This window comes from Pectinophora gossypiella, chromosome 11 (assembly GCF_024362695.1).
Source record: "Pectinophora gossypiella chromosome 11, ilPecGoss1.1, whole genome shotgun sequence".
Classification (NCBI taxonomy): domain Eukaryota; kingdom Metazoa; phylum Arthropoda; class Insecta; order Lepidoptera; family Gelechiidae; genus Pectinophora; species Pectinophora gossypiella.
This window is the reverse complement of record NC_065414.1, coordinates 3,414,831-3,441,574: the sequence shown is the minus strand read 5'-3', so window position 1 is coordinate 3,441,574 and position 26,744 is coordinate 3,414,831. Positions and strand designations below refer to the sequence as shown.

At 38.6% G+C, this 26,744-nt stretch overlaps 1 protein-coding gene across 1 annotated transcript in view; it reads left to right on the top strand.

The window, feature by feature from the left end:
- LOC126370681 (acetylcholine receptor subunit beta-like 2) overlaps nucleotides 1–20,915 on the top strand; it is a 57,932-nt gene extending 37,017 nt beyond the window's left edge. Inside the window, exon 11 of the mRNA XM_050015679.1 lies at nucleotides 19,447–20,915. Within this exon, the coding sequence (XP_049871636.1) occupies nucleotides 19,447–19,665 (219 nt within the window). The 3' untranslated portion in view covers nucleotides 19,666–20,915. The remainder of the gene's footprint in view (nucleotides 1–19,446) is intronic.
- The last annotated feature ends 5,829 nt before the right edge of the window (nucleotides 20,916–26,744 follow it).

Here is a 26,744-nt window from a genome sequence, read left to right as displayed (position 1 = left end):
CCGACCGATTTCGGACCTGGTGACCACTTCGACTCCTAGTCGGCACGACGCTGAAGCGCCCGATGATAAGCCTATGTAGCCTGTGGGAAATAAGAGTTTATGCATGTAAACAAAGCACTTACTTTTCCAGGTATGTTGCTCAAACCAGTCTCAGATTTTATATATATATATATATATATATATATATATATATATATATATATTTACTTCGGAAAACAAAGAGTTCCATTGGTGTTAGTAGCACTTAAAGTACGTTAGTAAAATTAAACTAAAACACAAAACAAATAGGATTCATAATGCGCCTATTGCCACGCGCACGAGATGCCACACAAGCGGACAGTCTGGACTGTGGGCGACCACCTGCAGGATGCTGCTGCCACTGGCGCGCACGCGCTTCAACAAGGACGCACATCGCTTGCGCAGGATCGCCGGGATTTTGAGGGCCTCGACGCTCGTAACTTTTTGTGCCCATCGTATCACCATGCTCCGTCCCTGAGTAGCTACGTCCATGTATTACTGAGTTATTTGAGTAATCCACATCTATTCTGGTCCCGTGGGCACAATTCGTTTGGCCCACGACACCGTCGAACTCCATTATCTATATTAATCCTCTTAATGTTTGCGCAATTATACCGGTTCGTTGTAATAAAGTGTCCGTTTTGTTTTCGTTCGGTGTTTCTGGTGGTGAAGTTTTTAGGTATTAAGTAATTTGTTGGAATCAGTAATGATTGCTGAGAATGAGGACTGAAAGAACCCTGTTGACAATGGACGAGAGCGTAGCTGTGTAGACTCTTTAAAAGCAATATCCGCGTTAAACTCGTCGCAGATACATCCCGTTTAGGGACGGTACTGAAAAGTATCGGCGTCCGAAGGATGTAATATACGATCCCGACGACCCGATTCCTCTAGCCATAGAGGCAGCCAATCAGCTCGCGACACCTAACACTTTAGGACTCCGATAGCGACCCCGCCGGCGTGGTCGACGACTTCCCTCAATCAGCGCTTATCGCTATCGACCCGCTAGGGTCGATTAATTCTTTCAAATATTTTTTCCTCTGAGACGACGCCCTGAGCCGAGGTTCGCGCCCAACTGGGCACACTCAGGCCTGTTGTCTTAAACGTTGTACCGGGTGAGAGCCTTCAGCGCTCCCCATTTGTCCGGCCAAGTAGTTAATGCCACCTGTGGCAAATCTACAATAAGTCACGTCAAAAAAAAAAAAACTCGCAGATTTGTTTGACGTCTGTCAATGCCAAAGAAACGCCGAAAGTAGCGCCGGTCACTGAGAAATTGAGGAGCAACAGGTTATCACGGCATGGACATGTGATGCAGAATGATGAAAGGCATATAACGAGGACCGTTATGAGTATGAATGTGGATGGACATAGGGGTAGGAGACGACTCAAGAAAATGTGGATGGATTGTGTAAAGAAGGATATGTGTGTGAAAGGTGTGAGTTCTGAGAGGATAACAGAAATGAATGAGGAATGCATGTTGTGCCGACCACACCTAGAGCAGGAGGATGATGAGTGCTGAAGAAACGAACTACATAATCATAACTCTGATGTCAAGATTGCTATTGAGCCGCCAAAGGCCCCTGACATGACTTACGTAATGATAGTTGAAATCATTGGTATATGATGGTAAAGAAGGGCAGTCTTTAAATACTGGCATTATACTCGTATGCTTAAAAGAGGGTTCAAATTACGAAAATGTAAACATTCTGTTCGAAACATAAACAAATATATTATATTATTATATTTACTTATTATTACTGTTATTGAGGACAGAAGAGGGAAGATTATTGGACACGTAATAAGGGACGACGAATTTATTAAAAACATCAAAGAAGGGAAGCTAAGAGGAAAAGAGGAAGGGGAAGAGGGAAGATTATTGGACACGTAATAAGGGACGACGAATTTATTAAAAACATCAAAGAAGGGAAGCTAAGAGGAAAAGAGGAAGGGGAAGAGCTTACAAGAAAGAGATTAAAGAGAAGGCGAATGTCGTGTTTTACAAGGAAGTAAATGGCGTCTGATAGACAAGAATGGAGAATGCTGCTGACAAGAGCGTGGCTCTTAAATTAATGATGATGATGATTTTTATGCTAAAAAGAATGTTACTTAACATCTCTGACATGACTTTTAAGACGTTCACGGATTAATTTGGAATAGGCCAATATAGTCCCCCATACAATCTTCGATCAAATCATGTCTGACATTTTCATTCGCATCAACAATAATGTTCTGATTCAAAAGCTTACAGTTCCCGTTCAAATGACCTTTGAATTTAAAATCAAATAAGGTCAAAATAAACCCCAAATTTGTAACAAAAGAAACAATTACCAGAAGCGACTCTCGCGCCGCTCCATGCTCAAATGGAAGCGAAATTGTCACCGTCTTAAATTCAAATTAAGTTAGATTTAGTTGATGACTTAATTATTGAGAGGCTTTGAGAATGGCTCTCCGGTACTTGAGACACAGAAGGCGGGAACAGAAGGGATACTTCATTCAAACATTTCTTTTACTTTCAAGCCATTTATTTGCCTACATCTCTGAACGCCTTCCAATTTCAAAATCTGGAGGTCTGGGCACCGCCTCGAACGCGTAACGATTTATATGGACAGATAAATCAACTGTCACCATTCAGTTCGTTTGATTTTCCATTTTAGGAATACATACTAAAAGTGTCTGCATATTGTCTTCTCATTATTTATTGCTCTGCCAACCCTATTAGGAATCATGGGCTTTTGCACGTAATAGTAATAAACAGTATTAAACCTCATCAAATCTTTTACCGCGGCTGCTATTCATTACGCAAAGCGCGTAGGTATCAACATGGCGACGAAAATAATTCTATTCAAGTTCAACAGGGTGTCCATTCTGTCGGTCTCCCTTCTGTGCCGATGGTTTATTACAAAATCTAATTATTTCGGAGACGTTTTATATTTTGAATTAAGGCTACTTTATTTACGTTCATTTTATGTTCGCGTTGAGAGGACAGAGGGGTTTGTTGCGTTAATAGGTTTTTTTTAAACGATTTCATTTGTTAATGCTACAAAGCCTCCGTATCCTGGTGGTTAGAGCGTTGGGCTCACGATCTGAAGGTCCGCGTTCGATTCCGGAAGGGGAAACGTTGAAATCACTTTGTGAGACTGTCACCTGATTGTCAGAAAAAGTGAGGTGATTCCGTGCTTTAGATGGCACGGTATGCCGTGGGTCTCCGGATGCTAGCCCAAATATCTCCACCAACACGCACTGGATCAGCGTAATTAAGGATGCTCCATACCCCCCTCCAGTTGATCGAGGAAAGACCTCTGCCCAACAGTGAGACGTATCAGAAATCAGAATCATTTATTCAACGTATTTATCATGGATAAACTTAATTGTATCATGGAATGTAACATTATTGAATTTACGTCATTTCGCAAGATGTTATGGCTGAGGAGAAGAAATTACAACAGCAACACATCTCTTAAATCAATTAGGGTACAAGTGATTTAATAACTAGAGGAACACATTTAATACCAGACATTTTTATCATTTAGGTAATCATTAATCTTATAATAAGCTTTTTTACATAAAGTAAGCTTCACATAAGCTTTAAATTTAATTTATATACGTGCATTATTGTATATACGTGCTATGCTAATAATAATAGTGTATGCTTTTAACTTTATGTGTGTTATGTGTAAGAAACAAAGCTAACGGATTACCGTTAAGTTATTCACTTAAGTGAGTACAATTTAACTGGTTAGCTACAAAATTGCAACAATGTTAAGCCACTGCCTTCGACAGTCGTTACTTAAGTTAACGACCTGCCAATTGTCGCCCATAAACTTAGAGTTTAGTGGTGAACACGAGAGAACTTAATACTAACTTGGAGCTGGAAATCTGTTGTCGAATAATTTTGAAAGGAATTTTCAGTAAGGCTCCTTTCTCCAGGTCTGGATACTACAGAGATTCTTTTACCGTGAAGTCCACGCACTTGCGGAAACATTTGCCTTCTGATATGAGGCATTCGAAGTCATTGGCTATCTTCAAAACTAAACTTCACTATTATTTCTTGGCCAAATCATCGTCTTGCAACTAATATTTTATTTTTACTTAAGTATATGTATATATTTATAGTATGTGTATAGTATATATACTATGTAAAATGTGTATTGTTTTTTATTTTCCTTTACTTTTTTGCACGCTACACTGCAGCTGTACAAGTGTACTATCATCTGCCGAAGGTTGTCTGGAAGAGATCGCTCTTAGCGATAAGGCCGCCTTTGCTCACCTTAGAATAAGTTTATCCTGTAAATGTCTTGTACATTTGTGTGCAATAAAGTGTTTTATTATTATTATTATTAATTAGTTTTAGATGCTATTTAATACGTTTTTCCTAAATTTATATTTTTTTTGAGATAGGTAAAATTATTATTATTAAGTATAATAAGCACTAGGGCACTATTTGTTTCTGGATAATAACTTCTCAGGTGATTGGAGTTGTCATTTTGCCTGGAAGAAACTGCGACCTCCGTGGTCCAGTGGTTGAGCGCTGGGCGATCCGGAGGTCCCGGGTTCGATTCCCGGTGGGGACATATCACAAAAATAACTTTGTTGTCCCTTGTTTGGTTAGGACATTACTGGCTGATCACCAGATTGTCCGTCAGTAAGATGATAAGTGCTTCGGAAGGCACGTTAAGGTTTTGGTCCCGGTTACTACTTACTGATGTAAATAAGTAGTCGTTACATGAGTCATGTCAGGGGCATTTGGCGGCTCAATAGTAACCCTGACACCAGGGTTGATGAGGTTGGTACTCCACTTCACAACCCACACGATAGAAGAAGTGGAGAGTTGCCATTCTATAAGCGGCATTATTCTTTATTAGCACCTTATTGCCTAGGTGAGTGTTCTGAGCGCTTCCATTTGTGTGGGTGAGTAGGTGAGCAGAGAAGATATATTGTATAAATATCATCAACAAGGACTCTTTATAAATTATTACAACAGGGGTCGCTATAATACCATCAGAAATACGCCCAGTAACAAACAATAAACGAACTGGAACAGCAAAGACAATAGGCGCAAACGAAATCTTATTAGTCGAACAACAATTCGCGAAACATATCACTCAAGGTGTGTAAATATTTATTTCGTGTGCTCGTCGTACGTTGTACCTGGTTGAACGTGATAAAACATTCATTCGTTCATCACGCCTCTACTCCCGAGAGATCATTCGTTCCGACGAATAACGACCGGGGACTCAGTTATTAGCTTTGCACGACATTCTTTTTGGTGTCGGGAGAAATTGTACGCTTTTGTCGAGTATTGGAGGGTTTTAATTTATTGGCTCGGATTTATTTGTTACGGTTTTCGAGTTTTACAGTATTAGACAATTTTCTGTTGTAGCAAGCGCGCACAATAAGCGGGTATCGACACAGTTTATACTGGTGCTAATTCTTGTAAACACCATCTAATTTTATTTTAAGTTATATCTGTCATTATCATATCCGCCGAAAAGGAAAGGGACGAGTAATCGACAGGCATAAAATTTATGGAACACACGTCAATTTGAAGCACAAATCTAAAACAACCGTCTAAAAATTTTACATTGCCCAATAACCCGACAGAATTATGTCGACAGCACACGTCAATACCAGTACCAATACTGGTTTGCATACCAGCGAGATACCTTTTTAATTCGCCCGGGTTATTCATTCATTTACACATTCTTCCTAAAATTAAGAGCCGTGAATCTTCCGTCCCTTTATCCCGCGGATAAGAAAATGACAGGTATAACTTAAAGTAAAATTAGGAGGTGTCTGCAGGTATCGGGGCCAATGTCTACGTAAATAAACTTCGTACGTGTATAGAGGCCCTTAGTCGTTTCTGACTGCAAGCGGTTCGGACTGCTGTACACATCGATTAAAGCTCTTTTTGAATGAGTCGTTTTGCATTGGTATGAATGGAGTGGTGCGAATTGCCCCAGGTAACATTTCGTTGATTCTGACCACAGGGTAATACAAACAGTAAGTAAATAAGTAAGTTCACTATCCGAACCCATTGAGGTAAGAATCGACCCATTACAAAACAGTTCTTCAGTCATTCACAACGCGGGGCAAAACGACCCATTCAATCGCAGTCGTCGTTTCGCACCGTGGTCCGTATCGCTTGCGGTCCGTAACGACTAAAGCTATTTACTAATATAACACCTCTGTAATGTTCGATGCATTTTTGGCAATTTGTAAAAAACATTATAGAATTATTATGTAATCGACACGGTAGTGAGAGAAAAGAAGTACCTACCTACTTAGTAGCGATTTCGTATGGAAGATTTACATGTTATGAATTGAATATTCATAATAGGTAAACCTAGCTCAGACGCTGGTGAGGGGCGGAGTGTGCCGTTCTATACGTAGTATTATTTCTTATTCTATGCTCGCGTGTAGCCTTGGAAGACTCCTTGCTCGAATCCCAATCATCCTTTAATGCCGGAACATTCTCAAGTTTATCGAACGCCTCGAAACGTCTAGAAATTAGCATAGTCTTAACATTATTTGGGTGTTAACATCGCTTCATGTCAGGCAATCAGCCACCATAATATTTTAATGCTTCATCAGCTAAGAGCTGTTGAATATTTAAACTGGATCGCCGGGACATTTTCGATCGTGAAATATCGCGGTTTTGATAAATGAAAAGTTATTAGTATAAAGAAAAATATGTAGTTGTTTGCCCGCGATTCTGCAGCCTCGGTGATCGAGGTAAACGAGTCTTCCAGGTTTGAATTCTGGCAGGATCGCCATATAAGGTACAGGCGAAACGACAAACTTAGAGCACTTTTAGGAAGCGTGATACCTGAAATCCACGTTGGACATTCTGAGAATTGGACATTTTGCGAATTGGACATTCTGCGAATTGGACATTCTGCGAATTGGACATTCTGCGAATTGGACATTCTGCGAATTGGACATTCTGCGAATTGGAAATTCTGCGAATTGGACTATTTGCGACCGGTGGACAGTTTGCAAATTGGACATTCTGCGCCTAAATGCCGCGAATGATGTCACGGGCAATAACATAACATATCTTCGAGAACATAATGACTCACGACGGCAGATATCCTATTTGAGGTAGTCAGAAGTACATACGCTTCATCGAGCTTTTGTTGGATGAACAACACACAGTAGTATTAGGTATTTATTTATTTGAAACTGAAAACTCAACAAAGTTGGCTTTTCCAATACCGCAAAAGGGTCCCCAATTTCTCGTCCATTCCGAGCATAAGCAACATCTTGCGTTTCACTAGTTCCTACAACAACAGAGATCCGAAGAACGTAGGTATTTACACAAATACTGGTACAAAGTGGCCGGCAAAGCAATTCAGTTTGCAGTACAAACCGGATTTCTTACTGCTAGTTATAAAAGTTCCGTGTTTTTGAACGAGAATTTTACGATTCAAGCAATTGTGCACGAAAGCGGGTTTGTACTGGGGTAGTTGTTATATAATTCAGTGTTTCTGCGAGTAAGAGGAATGTTTAGAAGGGCTATTCGGAAATATAAGTGTGTAGTTAAAATATGTCGCGTACAAGAAACAGCGGATATAAAAACTTCTTTCAAACTTTATAAATACAAACTAGAGTGAATATTCATTAATAGTAATTGTACTTGTAGTTAAACGCATTCCTATTTCAAAAAGAGAAATCTTTTAGTAGTCTGCGCGCGACTGTCGCGCGGATGTAGCGCGCTGGAAGGAAGCTAATTTTATTACCCTAATAAGCAATCCTTGAACACGAGAAGGATGTTATTACAACTGTGACAATAAGAAAGAATGATGATGTAGTTTCTTCATTTATTTGCGGTTCATTCCCTCTCATAATAAAAGGGAAACACAGAACAAACCAATACTGCCACTAGAGTTGTTAGTTATCGATTTTGGATTCGGATATTCAATAGTTGCACCAATGAGTTATTTAATTTATCTTAAGTGGAGTTTTCACTAACACAGCTCGTCCATTATAGACGGCGATACGGCTCACCACCTATCACGTTGGGCTAACAGAAAGTTCGGTGAGGTGTGGGTAATTAGTTCATCTTGTGATGGCTGTACCTCTAACTACTCCAAAATAGATATACCTAGTCGTGAACGTATGTCGTGTGTTCTTATATGGAATAATAAAAAAAAAAACTACATACCCCGACCTGGGTAAGTCATGCGTTCTCTGAACAGGGCCAAAATTAGATACTTACCGGATATTTTTCCGGATATCCGACACTTGAGGCAACAATTACGGAGCTTGATAACATCTCTGATCAGCACCAATTCGATATCACCGTTGATTGCCAACATTGATGAGTGGTAAACTTCGTGCGACCTATTTCCGTAAAACATTTGATCTAAGAGGAATAAGTTTTTAGACGGCCGAATGTTTGGGGAAAGAGAATTGGGAAGCTATGTTTTGAAAGAAAAGATTGTGATTATTGTTAACAAAACCTTGCAATAGACAAGCCTAGTAATAAAAATTAATTGAAAAACTTCGAGGTTTTGTTGAGGAAAATTGCAAGAGAATTTGATTTTTTAAAAAGGCGTTTACGTGGTTTTCGCTATATAAGCCGGAATTATGTCGAGTTTTAATAAAAACTTTATCCTATGATTGATATTTTTCAAAGTCACGAAAGTAATAAATAAGTAGGCCAATCCGATGATAATGCTGTTAAATTGGAAGCACTCCAATTAAAAACGATTTCCCTGTTTCTTATATATTAAAAACTGAAACCCTTAATTTAGCTTGAGTACCAGAACAAAGAAAATTAAGAAGACAGTGAATTAGAAGAGAGTACTCGCCGAGTCAATAAGTAACTGGTGTTAAAATTGCCCTATTTTTTTAAATTCGAACACACCCTTGTGGGCCGCATGCCGGAGTCAAGAGAAAGTAGATGTAGGAAACATATTTATAGGAGAGAGCATACGTGATACTATTTTTGGCTCGAATAATTTAAGGATGCAAAGCGACGCCGACAATGTATGAAGTTTTTATATGTGTTAGCAGTTTTTAGTGTTGCAAAAATGTAAAACTAAAATTAGCGACAACATTTGTTACTGCTTTGGCTTCCATTTATTCGTAACTTCTGGTTTAATGACATGTTTTGGTAAAAACTTTTGGTGTTAAAAAATCTAATAAAAAGAAATAAAAAACGTTTATATTCATATAGAATCCGACAATGTACCACTACTTCGGAACGTGTTATGGCTGAGGAGAAGTAGTGACGCCAGAAACCCCTCAACAACACGGCAAATAAGTTAGGGCATGCCATCCTCTTAAACATCACACTGAATACTAAGGCTTGAACTATATCTGGCTGCACCGCATCGCAGTTTACTATGCTTCTATCTTTTTCTGTCACTCAGAACCATAATTTGTTAGAGCGAGATAAAGCGACCGCACGCGGTGGAATCGACGAGGCGGTCGAAGTGCGGTCGCACTCTCGCTTTAGCAAATGACAGTTCTGAGTGACGGAGAAAAGTGCGATGCGGTGCGGTCAGATGTAGTTCAACCATAAAGCTCCCTCCATAATTTCCATCAGCCGTCCTCCAAATTATTATGCCAAACACGTTTTTACGTCTTCGAGATAACCGCAGTTCATTTTTGAAACGACGATATAAATAGCACCCTCAGGGCGAATAAATTTTAAAACCATCTCTCTGGATAAAGCAAGTAATACATTTTTGTACGTGGTGGATTAACGCATCGTTTTTGGTAGTAAATAGATTTTCATTTCCATTAATTCGTTCATTCGGTTTATTAGGGTTCCCGGAAAATGAATTTGAAACGTTAACATAATTAAACTCGAGATAATTCTTTAATACGTTTTTCTATTTTCTATGTCGATTAATTGTTGGAACAAGACCTATATACAGGGTGTTAGTGACATCGTAACGAAAACTTTGAGGGATGATTCAGACGATTCTGAGATTCTGAGATTCTGAGTTGATATCAAATAGAATTTTCCGTCGCAAAAGTACGACTTCACTAACACCCTGTATAGTTTTTGGTTGCTAGGTACATGAACTACAATATTTATTTTGCACGGTATAATTTTTACATGTAGTAGGTGTATTAGCTACGTGCTAGTGTTATACAAATTAGAATTTATTAAATGAAGACCTGGAATTCCATTGCTCATAACTAATTCAAATATGAACTGAGACAGCTAATACTCTCGCATGTGATTCGCAGATAGTGTCAGAGTTGGCACATTTCGGGTTGATATCCCCGTTCCGTTACATCCTGTATAGTAGATCAATGAACGCTTTCAAATTGATTTCATAATGTAATTGTAAAAAACAATATCACATCACACAAGGGTAACCCTTGGTGTTGCCAAGTTGCAAACGATTACAGTTATAAAGATGTATGGGATTCACATAAGGTTACATAATAAAGAGTGTTAGTGACATTTGAATTTGAATTTTGCGACGAAAAATGCCATTTGATATTAACTCAGAATCAAGGTCTGAATCACCCCCCTCAGTATTACGTACGATGTCACTAACACCCTGTATTAAAGTGACATATCAATCCGATAAATATAATTCGTATCACAGTCACTATGGTTTGGCTCCTGTCAAGTAGACAATGCCATCTCAGGCAAACCTACAATAAGTTAGTTAATTAAGTACGTCAAATAAAAAACATATTTAAAATAAAAAAAAAACAAAAAACTCGACGGCACTCTAAAAAAAGGAATATAGTTGATTAAAAAAATTAAAAACATTATTCTAAATATTAACTAAGTAAATATATCATCATCTCCCTAGCATTATCCCGTTTTTCACAGGGTCCGCTTACCTAACCTGAAGATTTGTCTGGTCCGGTTTTCCGAACTAACTAAATAAATAATAATTTGTAAATGTCGATGGAAAGTTTCGCAGGCGCAATCTGACTGCTACCAACGAAAATACCTACCTAAGTAATATTCTGCCGAATTGTGAAAACTTTACAACTAAAATGACTATAAGTAATCTTTATTTATTTATTTATTTATAAAGTACAGCAGAAGGTTACGGTATGTGACTAATATATATGTCAATTACGGCGTACATAACTTATAAGACAATTAATCTTCTGTTACTTATCTGGTACTTCGGCAGTCGGGTAAAAATACTATCATTTTCCGTAATCGTTGGCGTTTGTTCGTTCGTTTTTTCACCCCACAGCATAGAAAGCTATTCTTCATAAAACTGACAGGGACAAACGGCATTCAAACATAAACGCCAATCTTTATCCGTATGCGATCAATACCCATGACAGTTGCGATATAATGCTATCAATATTCCGACTTGTCGATCAGCCGACGTTTTAAAAATAGCCTATTCAGTTTGTTTGCGGGCCTATATTAATGGTGGCTGGCCTTATCTCTCTGAACGGACACAGCCTGAATGCGAAGTAGGAAGAAATATATCCTCAAGCTGCGTCCAGGATAATTGGGCCTTGAGATTTTGTGAATTATTGAGGGCAGATAACGTCTGAAAGAAGAAACGTTTCATAACAAAAAAGCGCGTTTTTGTGAAGTGTTTGTTATTGTTTAAAATGTTTTGCTTCTGTCGGGCGGATTATTCCAAGCATTTTTGACATAAAAGGAATATGAATAGGTACCTGTCGACGATGAATCAACCCGACAATTGAAGAAGAAATAACGAAACTTTCTTTGAAATAAGTCATTAAAAGCACTCTTAAGATTCTTTAAAACACTTCTTTTATAAAAACACTTTTCACTTGAAACAATTTACGGTTAAAGTGAAGGAAATTTTAAAACAGCTCTTTAATAGTTTCCTTTCTCAACACAGGGTGTATAAGAAACACCATATTACCTTTAAAAGCTTTTGCTGTGTACAGGATGCTCTAGGGAGCATCACAATTTGTCCGTAGCAATGTAAACAGGAATCCAGTACTAGTTTGAACATGTAGCTGTTTGTGGTCTCTCTACAGCAAATGGGGCCACTGGAACCAGCAGGAAATAACGTCAGCAAATGTGTTGATTGTGTTGTTGTGGAAGCTCATCGAAATACTTTCTCAATAGCGTTAGGCTGTTTCCACACTAGCGTTTTTTCTCGGCACGGGCGGTGGGATACCGAGGTGAGCACGCGAGACGCGGCGGGACGAAGTTCTCTCGTGTGGGTGGCGAGTTCAATGGCCAACCTCACCAACCCAGGTGTCTAGATTTACTATTGAGCCACCAAAGGCCCCTGACATGGCTCATGTAACGACTACTGTACCTACCGTGGTCCAGTGTCACCGGTATGTTTCACATATGGATCGGACTTGCACCAAAAACTTGAGGGAGAGAAAATGCGACATTTTGTCATGTTTTTCAATGTCACAGGTTGCTTTTTCATGCAAATTCCATAGAAGTTTCGTATTTTGACGTTTAGTAAAAAGTGACTGATTTGACTAGTTAGAAACTATCGTATTGTAGTATCCATATACTGACACATTAGCTGGTGACGACGTTATAAGGTCCCGACTGACTTCAATAGATGGATATCGGATTTAAATTCAACCACGAGACGCTTCTAAAGAATCGCTAAAGGATGCACTTACGTCGCTCCTTCAGGATTGAATATTAAAAAGCAATGGCGCAATAGGCTGGTTTCCATTCAAATCAATTACTTTTAATAAACGTCAAAACACGAAATTACTATGATTGCTATAATAGAATTTCAAGACGTGATAAATTGACTGATTTATTATTACGCTTTTCTTGATTCAAATTCATAAAAAAGTTAAATAGAAAAAGAAAATGATTATCACGTGTTCAGCGGTGAAGGAAAGTATCGTGAGGAAACCGACATTCCCGATAAATGCATTTACGGAGGTATGTGAACTAACCTGTATTGGGCTGGTTTTCCCTTCGCGGGCGAGAAGGTCAGACAGGCAGTCGCTTCTGTAAAAACCGGACCTGTCAAATCTTCAGGTTAAGTAAGCGGACTCTATGAAAACGAGATAATGCTAGAGAGATCTTCACCAACCCGCAGTGGTTGAGGAGAGGCCTGTGCCCAGCAGTGGGACGTATATAGGCTGTTTATGTGTGTGCTAGAGAGATCATGATGATAAATTTTGTTAGTGGCGCGGCTGTGGTGTCTTAGTGAGATAAGGCTCTAAGGCACCTATACCTTTTTCCAATACTTTTTCAAGAATCAGTCAGGACTGAGAAAATCACTTTAAATTCTTCATTACCTCGACAGATGCCTGGAATCCAATTTCAGTCAGACCGCTGTTGCATATTACCTAGATTTCCTTTTTTCACCGTCGCCCCCGTAATACAAGTTTCCTAACTACAATTTTATTATTGATTCTCTCTTTTGACCTGCTTCATTTGATTTTCTTTCGTAGACAGTCGATGTAACTCTGACACTTTGAAAGTGTTGTAATTTGTGTGTAGCAGAACTTTAATTCTTGCGCCAAAAGAAAGACCAGTCTTTAAAAAAACTAACTAAATTTTACTTTTTTATCAAAGGACATTTATTTGATTTAATATCGTGGTTTCGCGAATTTGTGCCCAGTTAATGGATACAGGCTCGCCGCCTATTATGTGGGTCTTAAACATAGCTGACTAGGAGTAGGTGTATATTGTAATATAAAAATCTGGCTACTTTGGAAGCTACAGGATGATATAACGTAAAAAAGTCCCGAATCCAATTTGAATGTGTTTTTCTATTTCGTAGCGATAACCGAGTGAGTAAAAATATGTAATTTGCGACAAAACAGTCGAGTAGGTAAGTTACTATTGTTCTTTAATACATACACAAGTATAAACTTACTTAAGTAAGCCAACAAAGGCGAGCTTAACTCTATAAATCAGTTTCTCCAGCAGAACAGCGTCAATCAGTAGTTTAATCACGTTTTAAGCTGTTCAATTTTCTCCATCGGTTCACATTTGAGAAATGTATCATTTACAATATGCTTAATATTCCTTAAAAACCACTATATACCTACATTTCTTCCAAGAAAACTTATTTACTTACTCGCTTTTGAATTATTATGAATAACCTCGTGTTGTTGATTAGTTTCTAGTGTTGCTTCTTCTCTTCACTCAGTCGTAACACTTTCCGAAGTAAGGGATTTACAGTGTTGTAGGAAAAAACTTAAGGGGGAGACCAAGAAGGGCTTAGAACAAATTAAAGAGAAGGCGAACATCATGTATTATAAAGAAGTTCAATAATTGGCCTTTGGCAGACAAGAATGGTGATTACAACACCGACAAGAGCTGCCTCTTAAATTGATGACAATAAAACTTCAATAAGTTTTCTGTGATGGTCCAATATTGAAAATTGAAAACTTTTGATTTGATTTGTTTTTGTTTTTGATTTTAACAAAATATTTAACTTTACGAAAAACTTGCTCTCTCTTATTGACCTAAAAAGCAATGCACGGGAAATAATTTATTTGTTTGTAGAATATTCAAGAGCGGCGGATCTGTACGGACGGAGTGGCGTCACCAAAATTGCTCTGAGTGCATATCCCTGAGGGATATATTTGCCTGAGGTCATAGACTGTGTTTCATGTTACGTATAAAACCCGACTTATTTTATTTCAATACGGAAATTAGAAACTTGTTTGTATTGAAAAACATGATAGTTTACCCTAGCATTTATCAATTTCTCGTGGTAGTATTATTCTGTTTTGCTTTTTATAAGTAAAATTCGAATGTAGGTAATAATATAGAAAATCTTTGAAAAAAATTCTCCGCCAAACAGAAGGCAAAATCTTGTATTTATAAATGCTACCTAAGTTATTTTACTGTAATCGTAATAAAAATAGACAAAGCGAATCTTACAAAATCTGTCGATAAGCTGCAAAACCTTTCTCTTTAAAATATTCACATTTATATCATTGACCTGAAAAGCTTCAGCCTGAAGGATACAATGTAGGTATTTGTTTATAGAATATTCAGGAGCGGTGGATCCGTATGGACAGAGTGGCTGCACCGAAATTGCTCTGAGTGCATATCCCTGAGGGAAATGTTTGCGACGAAGTTTGCACTATCCAGAGTTCCTACATTCACTGTGTTTCGAGTTATAGATAAACTGGACTTATTTTACTGTTTAATTCAGACTAAACTTTGTTTATATTTATGTTAGATCGAATTGTGTTCATAATTTGAATTATGTTACCTTAAATAGCTCATTGTAGATGAAAAACTGTTGATAATACATTGTGTTTTCTGTTGTAAAACAGAGAAAATAATTACGAAATCGGTTAATGCTCTACATTTCTGTTGAATTTAGTTCGTTTGATAGTGATTATTTTTTTACTTTCAATGTAGAGTTTAAAAATAATTCTCAGAAAGCAAAAGCCTGTAGAGTAAGATTGAAGGAGCTTCCAACTCGTTCTGTGAGAGGATGTATCATCTTTAGAAAAACATCGGGTCCAACGAGGCTTCTTAAGCTTTTCATCACATTATTTTTTCTTTAATAATGAGAACTGAAGTGGGACTGGGCCGGACACGTTTGTCGGATGCATCCGAAGCGATGGGCACGAGTCGCTACTCACTGGATGCTTCAAGGCGGGTACAGAAGTCGAGGAAGACCGCGTAATAGATGGTGTGACGACCTCAATGTTTATCGGAGGGCAGCAGGATGCAGAGCAGTGGGATGGAATAGGCTAGATTAGATAAAAATGAGGTAACTTTTCTTATAACTTAATCACTTAGTATTGACATTTCGCTGTAAAAACTTTTTAAAAGAATACTGCAGTCAGTAATGCTATGTAAAGTGCCGAGTGCCGAGCTCTTTAGTCTTTCAATAAAGTATAAAGATCTTAGGAGATTTCAATACCTTTCGTTCTCGAGACGCTCTTGACTTGGGAGTCATCTTACGTACCTATTTATTTGTGAAGGGGTCGATGTATCTTTTGATGAGAGGATTGTTGATTTTAGTATATTACCCACTTATTTTTTCAAATTATGAGGGCCTACTTTTGTAGGATGAGAACTTCATGTCCGGTCCTATCTTGACTTTCTTGTCGTTGTATACTATCTGTACGTATATCATAAATATAATTGAATCATATAACAGTATCACATAACAGTATAATTACCTAGACAATGGTGCTAATCCCTGCATTCGTTAGCTAACTTTATTTTAAGTTATACCTGTCATTTTCTTATTTGCTGAAAAAAAAAAGGGACGGACAATCGACAGGCATTTTATGGAACACACGTCAATTTTAAGCAGAAATCTAAAACTACCGTCTAAAAAATTTACATTGGAGGAAATCCACATTCCCGAGAAATGCGTTTCAAATGATCTAATCTGTATTGGGCTGGGTGTCCCGGGTTGGAAAGTCAGACAGGTAGTCTTGCTTCTGTAAAAGACCAGGGGGATTAAAATGGCCACATAGAAGCAATTCATTTAAGAAAGCAATATTGCTATTTGACAGTTGTTTGCATTGCGCACTTACTTTTATATGCGCAAATGCCAAATTGCAATATTGCTTTCTTAGATGAATTGTTTCGATGTGGCCATTTTAACCCCCCAGATCTGTCAAATCTTCAGGTTAGATAAGCGGACCTCGTGAGAAACGGGTTAAAACGCTAGGAAGATGCTGAGTACGTGGTTGTTACATTTTTTTTAAATATAATAGCCTCGCGTTTGAATACTATCTCACATGATGGTAAGTGTCGATGTGGTCTAGGGTGGATCACGCTTACCTAGTAAATGCCTATTCACTCTAGCCTTGAAGGCTCCCAGATTATAACGAGTCGGAAAAACAGACGACGGCAGACAGTTCCAGTCCTTTGCCGTTCGCATCAAAAAGGAAGAAGCAAAAAAATCGTTTAGTGCGGATTGGTGGTAAATCCACAACATAAGGATGAAATGCGTGCCGACGTCTAGTTGTCCGTAGATGGAATGGAGTGGGTGGGTTTTTGGATTTTACAAGTACAGTCATGAGAAATATAATGTACCCACTTTAGGACTCTGTCGCACTAACATATTTGACATTTAGTGAGACTTACAGTTCAATTTGTCAAAAAAGTTAATGTGACATGGTACCAAAGTGTATACATATTAATGCTCGTGACCGTACAATACAGTCTATTTAAAAAAAAATCTATACATATGAAGATTATGCTTGCCCGTAAGTTGTCCGTAGATGGAATGGTGTGGGTGGAATTAACTCGTGAAGTTTCTGCGCACACTCACCGAAGTGTACATGAGCCATGTCAAGGGCCTTTGGCGGGTGAGTTCGATCATTGATCTGACAACTCACACGAAAGGAGAAGCAGAGAAGTTGTATGAGTTATCCTTATTCTTTTTTTAAAAAAAGTGGTAGTATGTTAAAAAAGTGAGTTCAGCACTCGCCGCTGTTTCAGTGTAATACAGGACTAGATTGCTGAATGTATGAAAATTTTTCTGTGAAAAGGTCGACTTTTTAAAATATAGCGTCCGCGGGCCCCTGGGACGCACCCGAGCTTTCCATATTACACTGGAATAGGAACATTAAGGAGAAAAATGAGCTCTATGTACTTGGAATTATTTGCAAAACCTACTCAATGGTTAATGTAGTGGAAGCAATATACATTGCCGTTGAATCGCGAGGAATAGATCAAATCCCTCAACTATTATTCGGGGTTCTTAGATCTTAAAGGGGGCTGCGGGAAATGTTGCTCGCTATAAATATGAAGGAAGTCTTTATAAAAAAAAATAAACTCTATTTATAACCATTGGTATAGATGTACCAGAATCTGATGGCAAATGGGGAAATAAAATTTCCATAGTAAGCAACACTCGGGTAATTGGATGAAAACGTCTTGATACTTTTTATTTTTTACCTATTGACGGACAATATGGACATTATATAAAGTACTTATACAATGGTTTTGTGCTACTGTTTATCCTTACTAATGTTATTTTGATGAAGCGTTCAAATGTCGGGCCGGACAGGACTACACGTCAGGATCAAAAGTAGAACGTATGCAATAGTATGAAAGTCTTCCCACATATTCTTACAAAAGAATAATTTCAAGGAATCTTTGGAAAATCTCAGTATTGTTGACAAAACTTGTACTTTGACTTGATAGGCACGGGCCTAAACCAATGATTTTCGAATTCATGTTTGGATCATAAATGATCACGTGCTCAGCGGTGAAGGCAAACATCGTGAGGAAACTCACATTCGCAAGACTTTGGCGTATTCGTTTCGGAGGTATGTGACCTATTCTGTAAAGTGCTGGTGTTTCCTTTGTGGGTTGGAATTATTGTACTGTATTGTATTGTATTGGTATTACTCTCAGATAAGGCTGCCTTCAAGATCATCATCAAGTTATACCCAACCAAACCAAGTATACAAACTGTCACATTGACATGATCTTGAGGGCAGTATCGAAGCTGAGATTAATTTATTAATACCACTCTTATTACTCTAGCAATTAGAGCCACAAAAAATATTACTCTCTGCTCACTGCGAGCATATCGCTTGTTGACGGATATGGTTCAACCCTTAGACACATAAAATATGTGTTATTTTATTAAAAGGTTTTATAAAATAAAATGGTAATCTTATCTTCCGTACCTTCATAGCCTACCTTCACTCCTGGTTCTATTACGTCACTAAGATACGAATTTGCGCCTCCATTCATTACTTGGGAACATGACACGGTCTTTTCCTTACCATCCCTGGAATAATTTCCTCAGGTTATAACGTATTGTTTCCACATAATCGTCTACAAACGGCCATTCTCTCAGAGGAAATTGTGCCTTTACACGCTTCCTCCTGCAGGCCTTTTACAAGCCGGAAATAATGAGAAAATGAAATAATGAAAAAGTGCCCCTTAAAAAAACTTTTTTGATTGTCAGAAATGGGTTCAATTAAAGTAAAATATTAGCCTTTGAACGCAAGTAAACAAGTCTGAGACGACAAATTGGCTCCTTAGCGTAATTGAATAGGATTTTCTTATGAAACTTTTAAAGTATGGCTTTTTAAGCTCGAATCAAACGGCTCGCGTTTCTATAATCGTTTAAAATTGGGACCGAAAGAATACTGATTATGTAACTAGGGAAATAGCTTTAGAAATCATAATGTTCTTTGTTTTACTTGCCTTTAAAGTAACTTGTTTTTTTTTAAAATTTAAGATTTTTTTTACAAAAAGGAAAAGTATGTATAGGAATACCATCTTCATCGTTTATGCTATAAATTAAATATATCTGGCATGCATATTCTTTTAATGTTTTCGGAAGAGTTCGTAACTAAAGGCATTTTTAATTAATAAATGCAATTCGTTGCGGATGAATTAAATCTGGCCGCACCAATAGTATTTTTCTATCCTTCTATCCTTTTCTGTCATTCAGAACTGTCATTTTGCTAGAGCGAGACAAAAAGAGGGCGTGCGACCACGACTAATTAATTTACTTATTCACTTGTTCATTTATTTATTTAACATTCTCATTTCTTTGCCCACAGGTAGTAGAAGACTGGAAATTCATGTCTATGGTGCTTGATCGTTTCTTCCTTTGGCTGTTCACCATCGCCTGTTTCGTCGGTACCTTCGGCATCATCTTCCAATCACCATCACTCTACGATACCAGGGTACCCGTCGACCAGCAAATATCATCCATACCAATGAGAAAGAATAACTTCTTTTACCCAAAAGACATTGAGACCATTGGTATTATAAATTAAAATTGATATAAACATAAATAGGTCAGTAAGACGTCACTTGCTATGTCCTTATGACATCACTGTGTTCTTTACTTATTATGACGCAGCCAACAAGAAACACTGTTACTCGATTTCTCAGCCAGAGAGGTTAGCCAAGTTACAAACGATTATAACGATCGACAGTGACAGTGTTAAAAATTTATGGGTTTGACGTAAGGTGACATGTCAATTCCATACATTTTTATCACTGACACTGTCGATCTTTATAATCCTTTGTAACTTTGAAAATCGTGTACGGACTACTGGGCCAAAAAAACTAATAACAGTGTGACAGTAAAGGGACATTACTGGATGAGAATAAAGATGATCGATAATAAATAACAAAAAAAAAGAATATAATGCGTCTTATAGTGTTAGACTCAAGGGTATGAAGCAGACTCTACCACTCGCACAATATTAATCTATAGGCACAGTTACGTATTAGTATGATATCATAAATAAATAGATAACAATGCAGCCAGGGTTGGTTAGGTCCGTCATCGGCCTCAAAATTCACAGAAAGAGGAGAATAATATTAAAAGGTACTTAATCTAAAACTTCAAGTCTAGTAGAGTTAGACAAGTTGCAAACGATTACGATAGTCGACAGTGACAGTGATAAAAATGTATGGGATTGACATAACAAAGTGAAATGTCAATGCCATACATTTTTATCACTGTCACTGTCAATTCTCATAATCTGTGACAACTTGGCTAAGGCATCTGAATGCTTACTATTGTTTATGAAATCTAGAATGTATGGAAATGAATAATATGCAATAAAATGTTTTATCGCGTCCACTTTTAGACGTCAAAGTAATATGTCAACGTGAGTGAGCGAGAACAACTTATACGAAGTTTATATTTGTCATCTCTTTTAGCAGAGCAGCGATTCAAACGCATGAGTAGCTTTTATTAGCTGGTAGGCCTTCAGTTGCCTACCTCAGATGGAATTGACTACTCGTTCGTAATCAAGAATAACATAACTTAAGCTCACAAATACATCCCAATTCGGATATTCAGAGATACATCCATCGCAAGATGAACTAAGTATCCACACATCACCAAGCTTTCTGTTAGACCAACGTATAAGTTGTGAGTGGTATCGCTGTCTATAATGGTCCAGCCAACTGTGAATCAAGAATAAAAATGTTTACAACTTTTAGAAAATTGTTAAGAGTATTGATACTAACCTACGTAGATAAAACCTGTGAAATATCACTGAAATATGTCTTCATGAAAAACGTAGCTATTGATGTAGTTTTGTCTATATTGGCGATTGGCTGGTACCTTGTCACCATAATTTTATGACGATTCCATCTTATGACTCTAAAGGCCGTATCTCACTAGGAGACCATGGTTGAGCCACTAGCGGGAAACAACAACAAAATTAGCCGCACAACTAGGCGAGGTATCTTTTTACAATTGGGGGTGGCGCCATCATGGTGACCTAGTAAGAGGGACCTTTGATGAGTTTGCTCTTGGCCCCAGATTTGCCCGAAGGCACTGACGAGGTCTAAGATGGAGCGAGCTCGCCCAGAAGGCGCCTGACTCTACACTAAGCGTGGATTTGTGGCTCTTTCAATCCCGTTACTTACAAAGTCATGTCATGTTTAGTGCTCACATTATTTAGAACTAAGTATAAAATTAAAAATATGAATATTATGGCTGTGAACGTACGTTCTTTAAGAATTTTATAAATGTAGTTAGACTAATCGTATTGTGTACGTGTAAAATTAACAATGTTAACTATTCCACTGAAATTTTAAGCACAATAAACACTCATTTAATAATAAAAAGTATTTTTTTCGTGCCTTATTTTATTATATTATATATAGCTACAAACCCACTGACTGACTGACTGACTCACTCACTCACTCACTGACATAATTGTTCTCCCAGAAGGAGGGTCGGGGGGTGAAAATGATGTATGGGGGGTGTGATCGGGACGTCCCGGTGAGTATGGGAAAACTTCCAGATCTTGGAAAACTGCTCCGCATCAGGGAGAGACCCTACGGCCTGGCGCAACTATTATAGCTGGATCAATTTTTTTTTCACGAAACCTATTTAATTCCTGGTCAAATTCAATCACCGGTGAAAAAAAATCAAAATGGCGGAAAAACAAAATGGCCGCCATACAAAATTTCTTTTTTCCAGAAAATGTCTCGGAGGTAAAAACTGTGTATAGGGATGTAATCGGAGTGTCTTGTCGAGAACGGAAAATGTTCTCAATCTTCAAAAACTGCTCCGCATCAGGGAGACACCCTACGGCCTGGCAAAACTATCGCACCTGGAACGATTATTTTTTCACAAAACCTATTTAAATCTTGGTCAAATTCTATCGTGAGTGAAAAAAAATCAAAATGGCGGAAAAACAAGATGGCCGCCATACAAAATTTTCGTTTTTCCAGAAAATGCCTCGGGGGTAAAAATGATGTATGGGAGGTGTGATCAAATCCTCAAGTTGAGTATGGAAATACTGCTTGATTTTGAAAATCTGCTCCGCATCAGGGAGACACCCTACGGCGTGGCGAAACTATCGCACCTGGAACAATTCTTTTTTCGCACAACGTATTTAAACCTTAGTCGAATTTTATCACCGGTGAAAAAAAATCAAAATGGCGGAAAAACAAGATGGCCGCCGTACAAAATTTTATTTTTCCGGAAAATGTCTCGTGGGTAAAAACTGTGTATGGGGGTGTAATCGAAACGTATTGTTGAGTATGAAAAAACTATTCGATCTTGAAAAACTGCTCCGCATCAGGGAGACACCCTACGGCCTGGCAAAACTATCACACCTGTACCATTTTTTTTTTCATAAACCTTATTTAAACCTTGGTCAAATTTTATCGCCAGTGAAAAAAAATCAAAATGGCGGAAAAGCAAGATGGCCGCCATACAAAATTTTGTTTTTCCCGAAAATGCCTCGGGGGTATACATGATGTATTGGGGGTGTGATCGGAACGTCATCTTTGAAAACTGCTCCGCATCAGGGAGACACCCTACGGCCTGGCAAAACTATAGCACCTAGAAATTTTTAGATTTCACGAGACCTATTCAAGTCTTGGTCAAATTCTATCGCGGTAAAAAATGGCGGAAAAACAAGATGGCCGCCATATAAATTTTTGTTTTTCCAGAAAATGTCTCGGGTGTAAAAATGATGTATAGGGGTGTGATCGGAACGTCATCTTGGAAAACTGCTCCGCATCAGGGAGACACCCTACGGCCTGGCGAATTTATCGCATCTGGACCTTTTTTGTTTTCACGAAACCTATTTAATTCTTGGTCAAATTTTTCCCTGGTGAAAAAAAAAACAAAATGGCAGAAAAACAAGATGGCCGCCATACAAATTTTTGTTTTTCCAAAAATGTCTCAGAGGTAAAATTGATGATCGGAACGTCATCTTGGAAAACTGCTCCGCATCAGGGAGACACCCTACGGCCTGGCAAAACTATAGCACCTAGATTTTTTTTGATTTCACAAGACCTATTTTAGTCTTGGTCAAATTTTATCGCGGTGAAAAAATGGCGGGAAAACAAGACACGCGAGCAGCTTGCTGCGAGCGAACCACGCGACATCTAGTTATTATATTATATATAGCTACAAACCCACTGACTGACTGACTCACTCACTGACATAATTGTTCTCCCAGAAGGAGCGTCGGGGGGTCAAAATGATGTATGGGGGGTGTGATCGGGACCTCCCGGTGAGTATGGGAAAAATCCAAAATCTTGGAAAACTGCTCCGCATCAGGGAGACACCCTACGGCCTGGCCAAACTATCGCACCTGGAAAGATTCTGTTTTCACGAAACGTATTTAATTCCTGGTCAAATTCAATCACCGGTGAAAAAAATTCAAAATGGCGGAAAAACAAGATGGCCGCCATACAAAATTTTGTTTTTCCAGAAAATGTCTCGGGGGTAAAAATTGTTTATGGGGGTGTGATCTGGACCTACCGGTGAGTATGGGAAAACTTCCAGATCTTGGAAAACTGCTCCGCATCAGGGAGACACCCTACGGCCTGGCGAAACTATCGCACCTGGAACTTTTCTGTTTTCACGAAACCTATTTAAATCTTGGTCAAATCCAATCCCCGGTGAAAAAAAAAACAAAATGGCGGAAAAACAAGATGGCCGCCATACAAAGTTTTGTTTTTCCAGAAAATGTCTCGCGGGTGAAAACTGTGTATGGGATTGTAATCGGAACGTCTTGTTGAGTATGGAAATACTTTTTGATCTTCAAAAGCTGCTCCGCATCAGGGAGACACCCTATGGCCTGGCTAAACTATCAAACATAGAACATTTTTTTTTCCACTAAACCTACTTAAATCTTGGTCAAATCCAATCGCTGGTGATAAAAAATCAAAATGGCAGAAAAACAAGATGGCCGCCATACAAAATTTTCGTTTTTCCTGAAAATGCCTCGAGGGTAAAAATGATGTATAGGGATGTGATCGGATCGTCATGTTGAGTATTTCAGTACTGCTCGATCTTGAAAAACTGCTCCGCATCAGGGAGACACCCTACGGCCTGGCAAAACTATAAAACCTGGAGCAATAATTTTTTCACGAAACCTATTTAAATCTTAGTCAAATCCATTCGCCGGTGAAAAAAAAAACAAAATGGCGGAAAAACAAGATGGCCGCCATACAAAATTTTCGTTTTTCCCGAAAATGCCTCGGGGGTAAAAACTGTAAATGGGAGTATAATCGGAGTGTCTTGTCGAGTCCGAAAAATGTTCTCAATCTTTGAAAACTGCTCCGCATCAGGGAGACACCCTACGGCGTGGCGAAACTATCGCACCTGGAACAATTCTTTTTTCGCTCAAAGTATTTAAACCTTGGTCAAATTTTATCACCGGTGAAAAAAAATCAAAATGGCGGAAAATCAAGATGGCCGCCATACAAAATTTTCGGTTTTCTCGAAAATGCCTCGGGGGTGAATATGATGTAAAAAGGATGTGATCAAAATGTCATGTATGGAAATGCTTCCCGACCTTCAAAAACTGCTCCGCATCAAGGAGACACCCTAAGGCCTGGCGAAACTATCGCACCTGGAACATTTTTGTTTTCACAAAACCTATTTAAATCTTGGTCAAAATTTATCGGCGGTGAAAAAAAAACAAAATTGCCGAAAAACAAGATGGCCGCCATATAAATTTTTGTTTTCCCAGAAAATGTCTCGGGAGTAAAAATTATGTATAGGGGTGTGATCGGATCGTCATCTTGGAAAACAGCTCCGCATCAGGGACCTAGAACTATAGCACCTAGAACTTTTTTGATTTCACGAGACCTATTCAAGTCTTGGTCAAATTCTATCGCGGTACAAAAATGGCGGGAAAACAAGACACGCGAGCAGCTTGCTGCGAGCGAACCACGCGACATCTAGTTATTATATTATACATATATGTCGTAAAAGTGAGTGTCGTAACATCATCATCAGAATGGAGGGTGGGCGTTAGAAGACAATAATGGCCGTCATCAGTATCACAATCATTTTATTTACTTCCACATATTTTTTGTATCACGGCATAAGGTACAGACTCACGGCAACGTCACGGTATTCGTAACGGTTACACAGTCTCTCGTTATCTAGCGCGCATAAGGACGTTAGCGCGAAGGGGCCCTCCACCACCCATGGTTCCAACATTCGGACCGAATCCTCGGGACATGTGAACGTACTTGCTAGGTGCTCTTTTCCGATCACACTTTCTTGACGTCCCTACAAGTTATAGGTGAGCGACTATAGCACTCCACGTTCCGATCGTAATTATTCGACACGTCCGTTCACGACGAAGGTTCGCGGTAGACTGCCCGACTAGAACGGCAGTGCACGTCCGCTCGACACGACGACTCTGTAGTGACTCCCGACTTCACGCAGCTCTGGCCGTACGCCACCTGACGTCGGAGCGATGCAACTTCATGACGGAAGTGATGTAACTTCATTTTATTTTCCGATTTGATCAATTTCTCTTCTTAATCATAACTAACTCCGACATATATTATTTAAAATATTTTGTAAGTAATTATTTTGAGCCTTGGTAGAACTCTTGCCTCTCACTTTGAGGTCACAGTTTCGAATCCAGCACAGACCAATGATTGCCGAATTTGTCTCCGAATTCATGTTTGAATCATAAATGTAAATCACGTGCTTAGTGGTAAAGGAAAACATCGTGAAGAAACCCACATTCCCGAGAAATGCATTTTCGGAGGTATGTGATCTAATCTGTATTGGGCTGGTCTTCCCACCGCGGGTTGGAAGGCCAGACAGGCAGTGGCTTCTGTAAAAAACCGGACCTGTCAAATATTCAGATTAGGTAAGCGAACCTTGTGGTAAACGGGATAATGCTAGGGACATGATGTTTGTAATTATTTCGAATATATGAATGCATGAGATTAACTGCCTGGGAACTAATATTAGGCAGCCAAATTACTAAATTGTATAATAATATGAGGCCTATGCCCAGCAGTGGGCGTCATACGGCTGATGATAATAATATGTTATGCTTTTTATTTACTTAAAAAAATAATAACATCCAGAGCCTTGCGCCGAGGTTTTTCTTGCAGCTTCTTTCCCCTTGTTTGTGAAAAGCTGCAGTAGTTTTAGGCGGATGAGACGTTCGTTATGTAAAAAGTGAAGTATGTAATTACGTTACCTACTGAATAAAGATATTTTTTAATTTTAATATAATTCATCTTACTTTTAAGATCAGATGAAAATCAGATGATTCAAGCCTGCAATGCCTTTATCAAACAAAGGACTGTCTCAAAAAGTGATTTCAACAATGTCGCCATCGGGAATTGAACCCAGCTCCGATTGTCGGGCTCTAATACTCTAATCTTTAGACTGCGGAGGTTGTTCAGAGAGCACGTTAAGCCCTTGGTATCAATTATTAGCCTTAAAACACCTCCCGCAGTTTAGCGTCGTGGTGTAGTATGCTCCTTACCCTCTTTCGGTTGAATGAGGGGAGGCCTGTATCCAGTAGTGGGAGGTATATAAGTTGCTTATGCTTATTTATTATTATTTATTGATGTATTAAGGTACATACAGCATTACAGTATG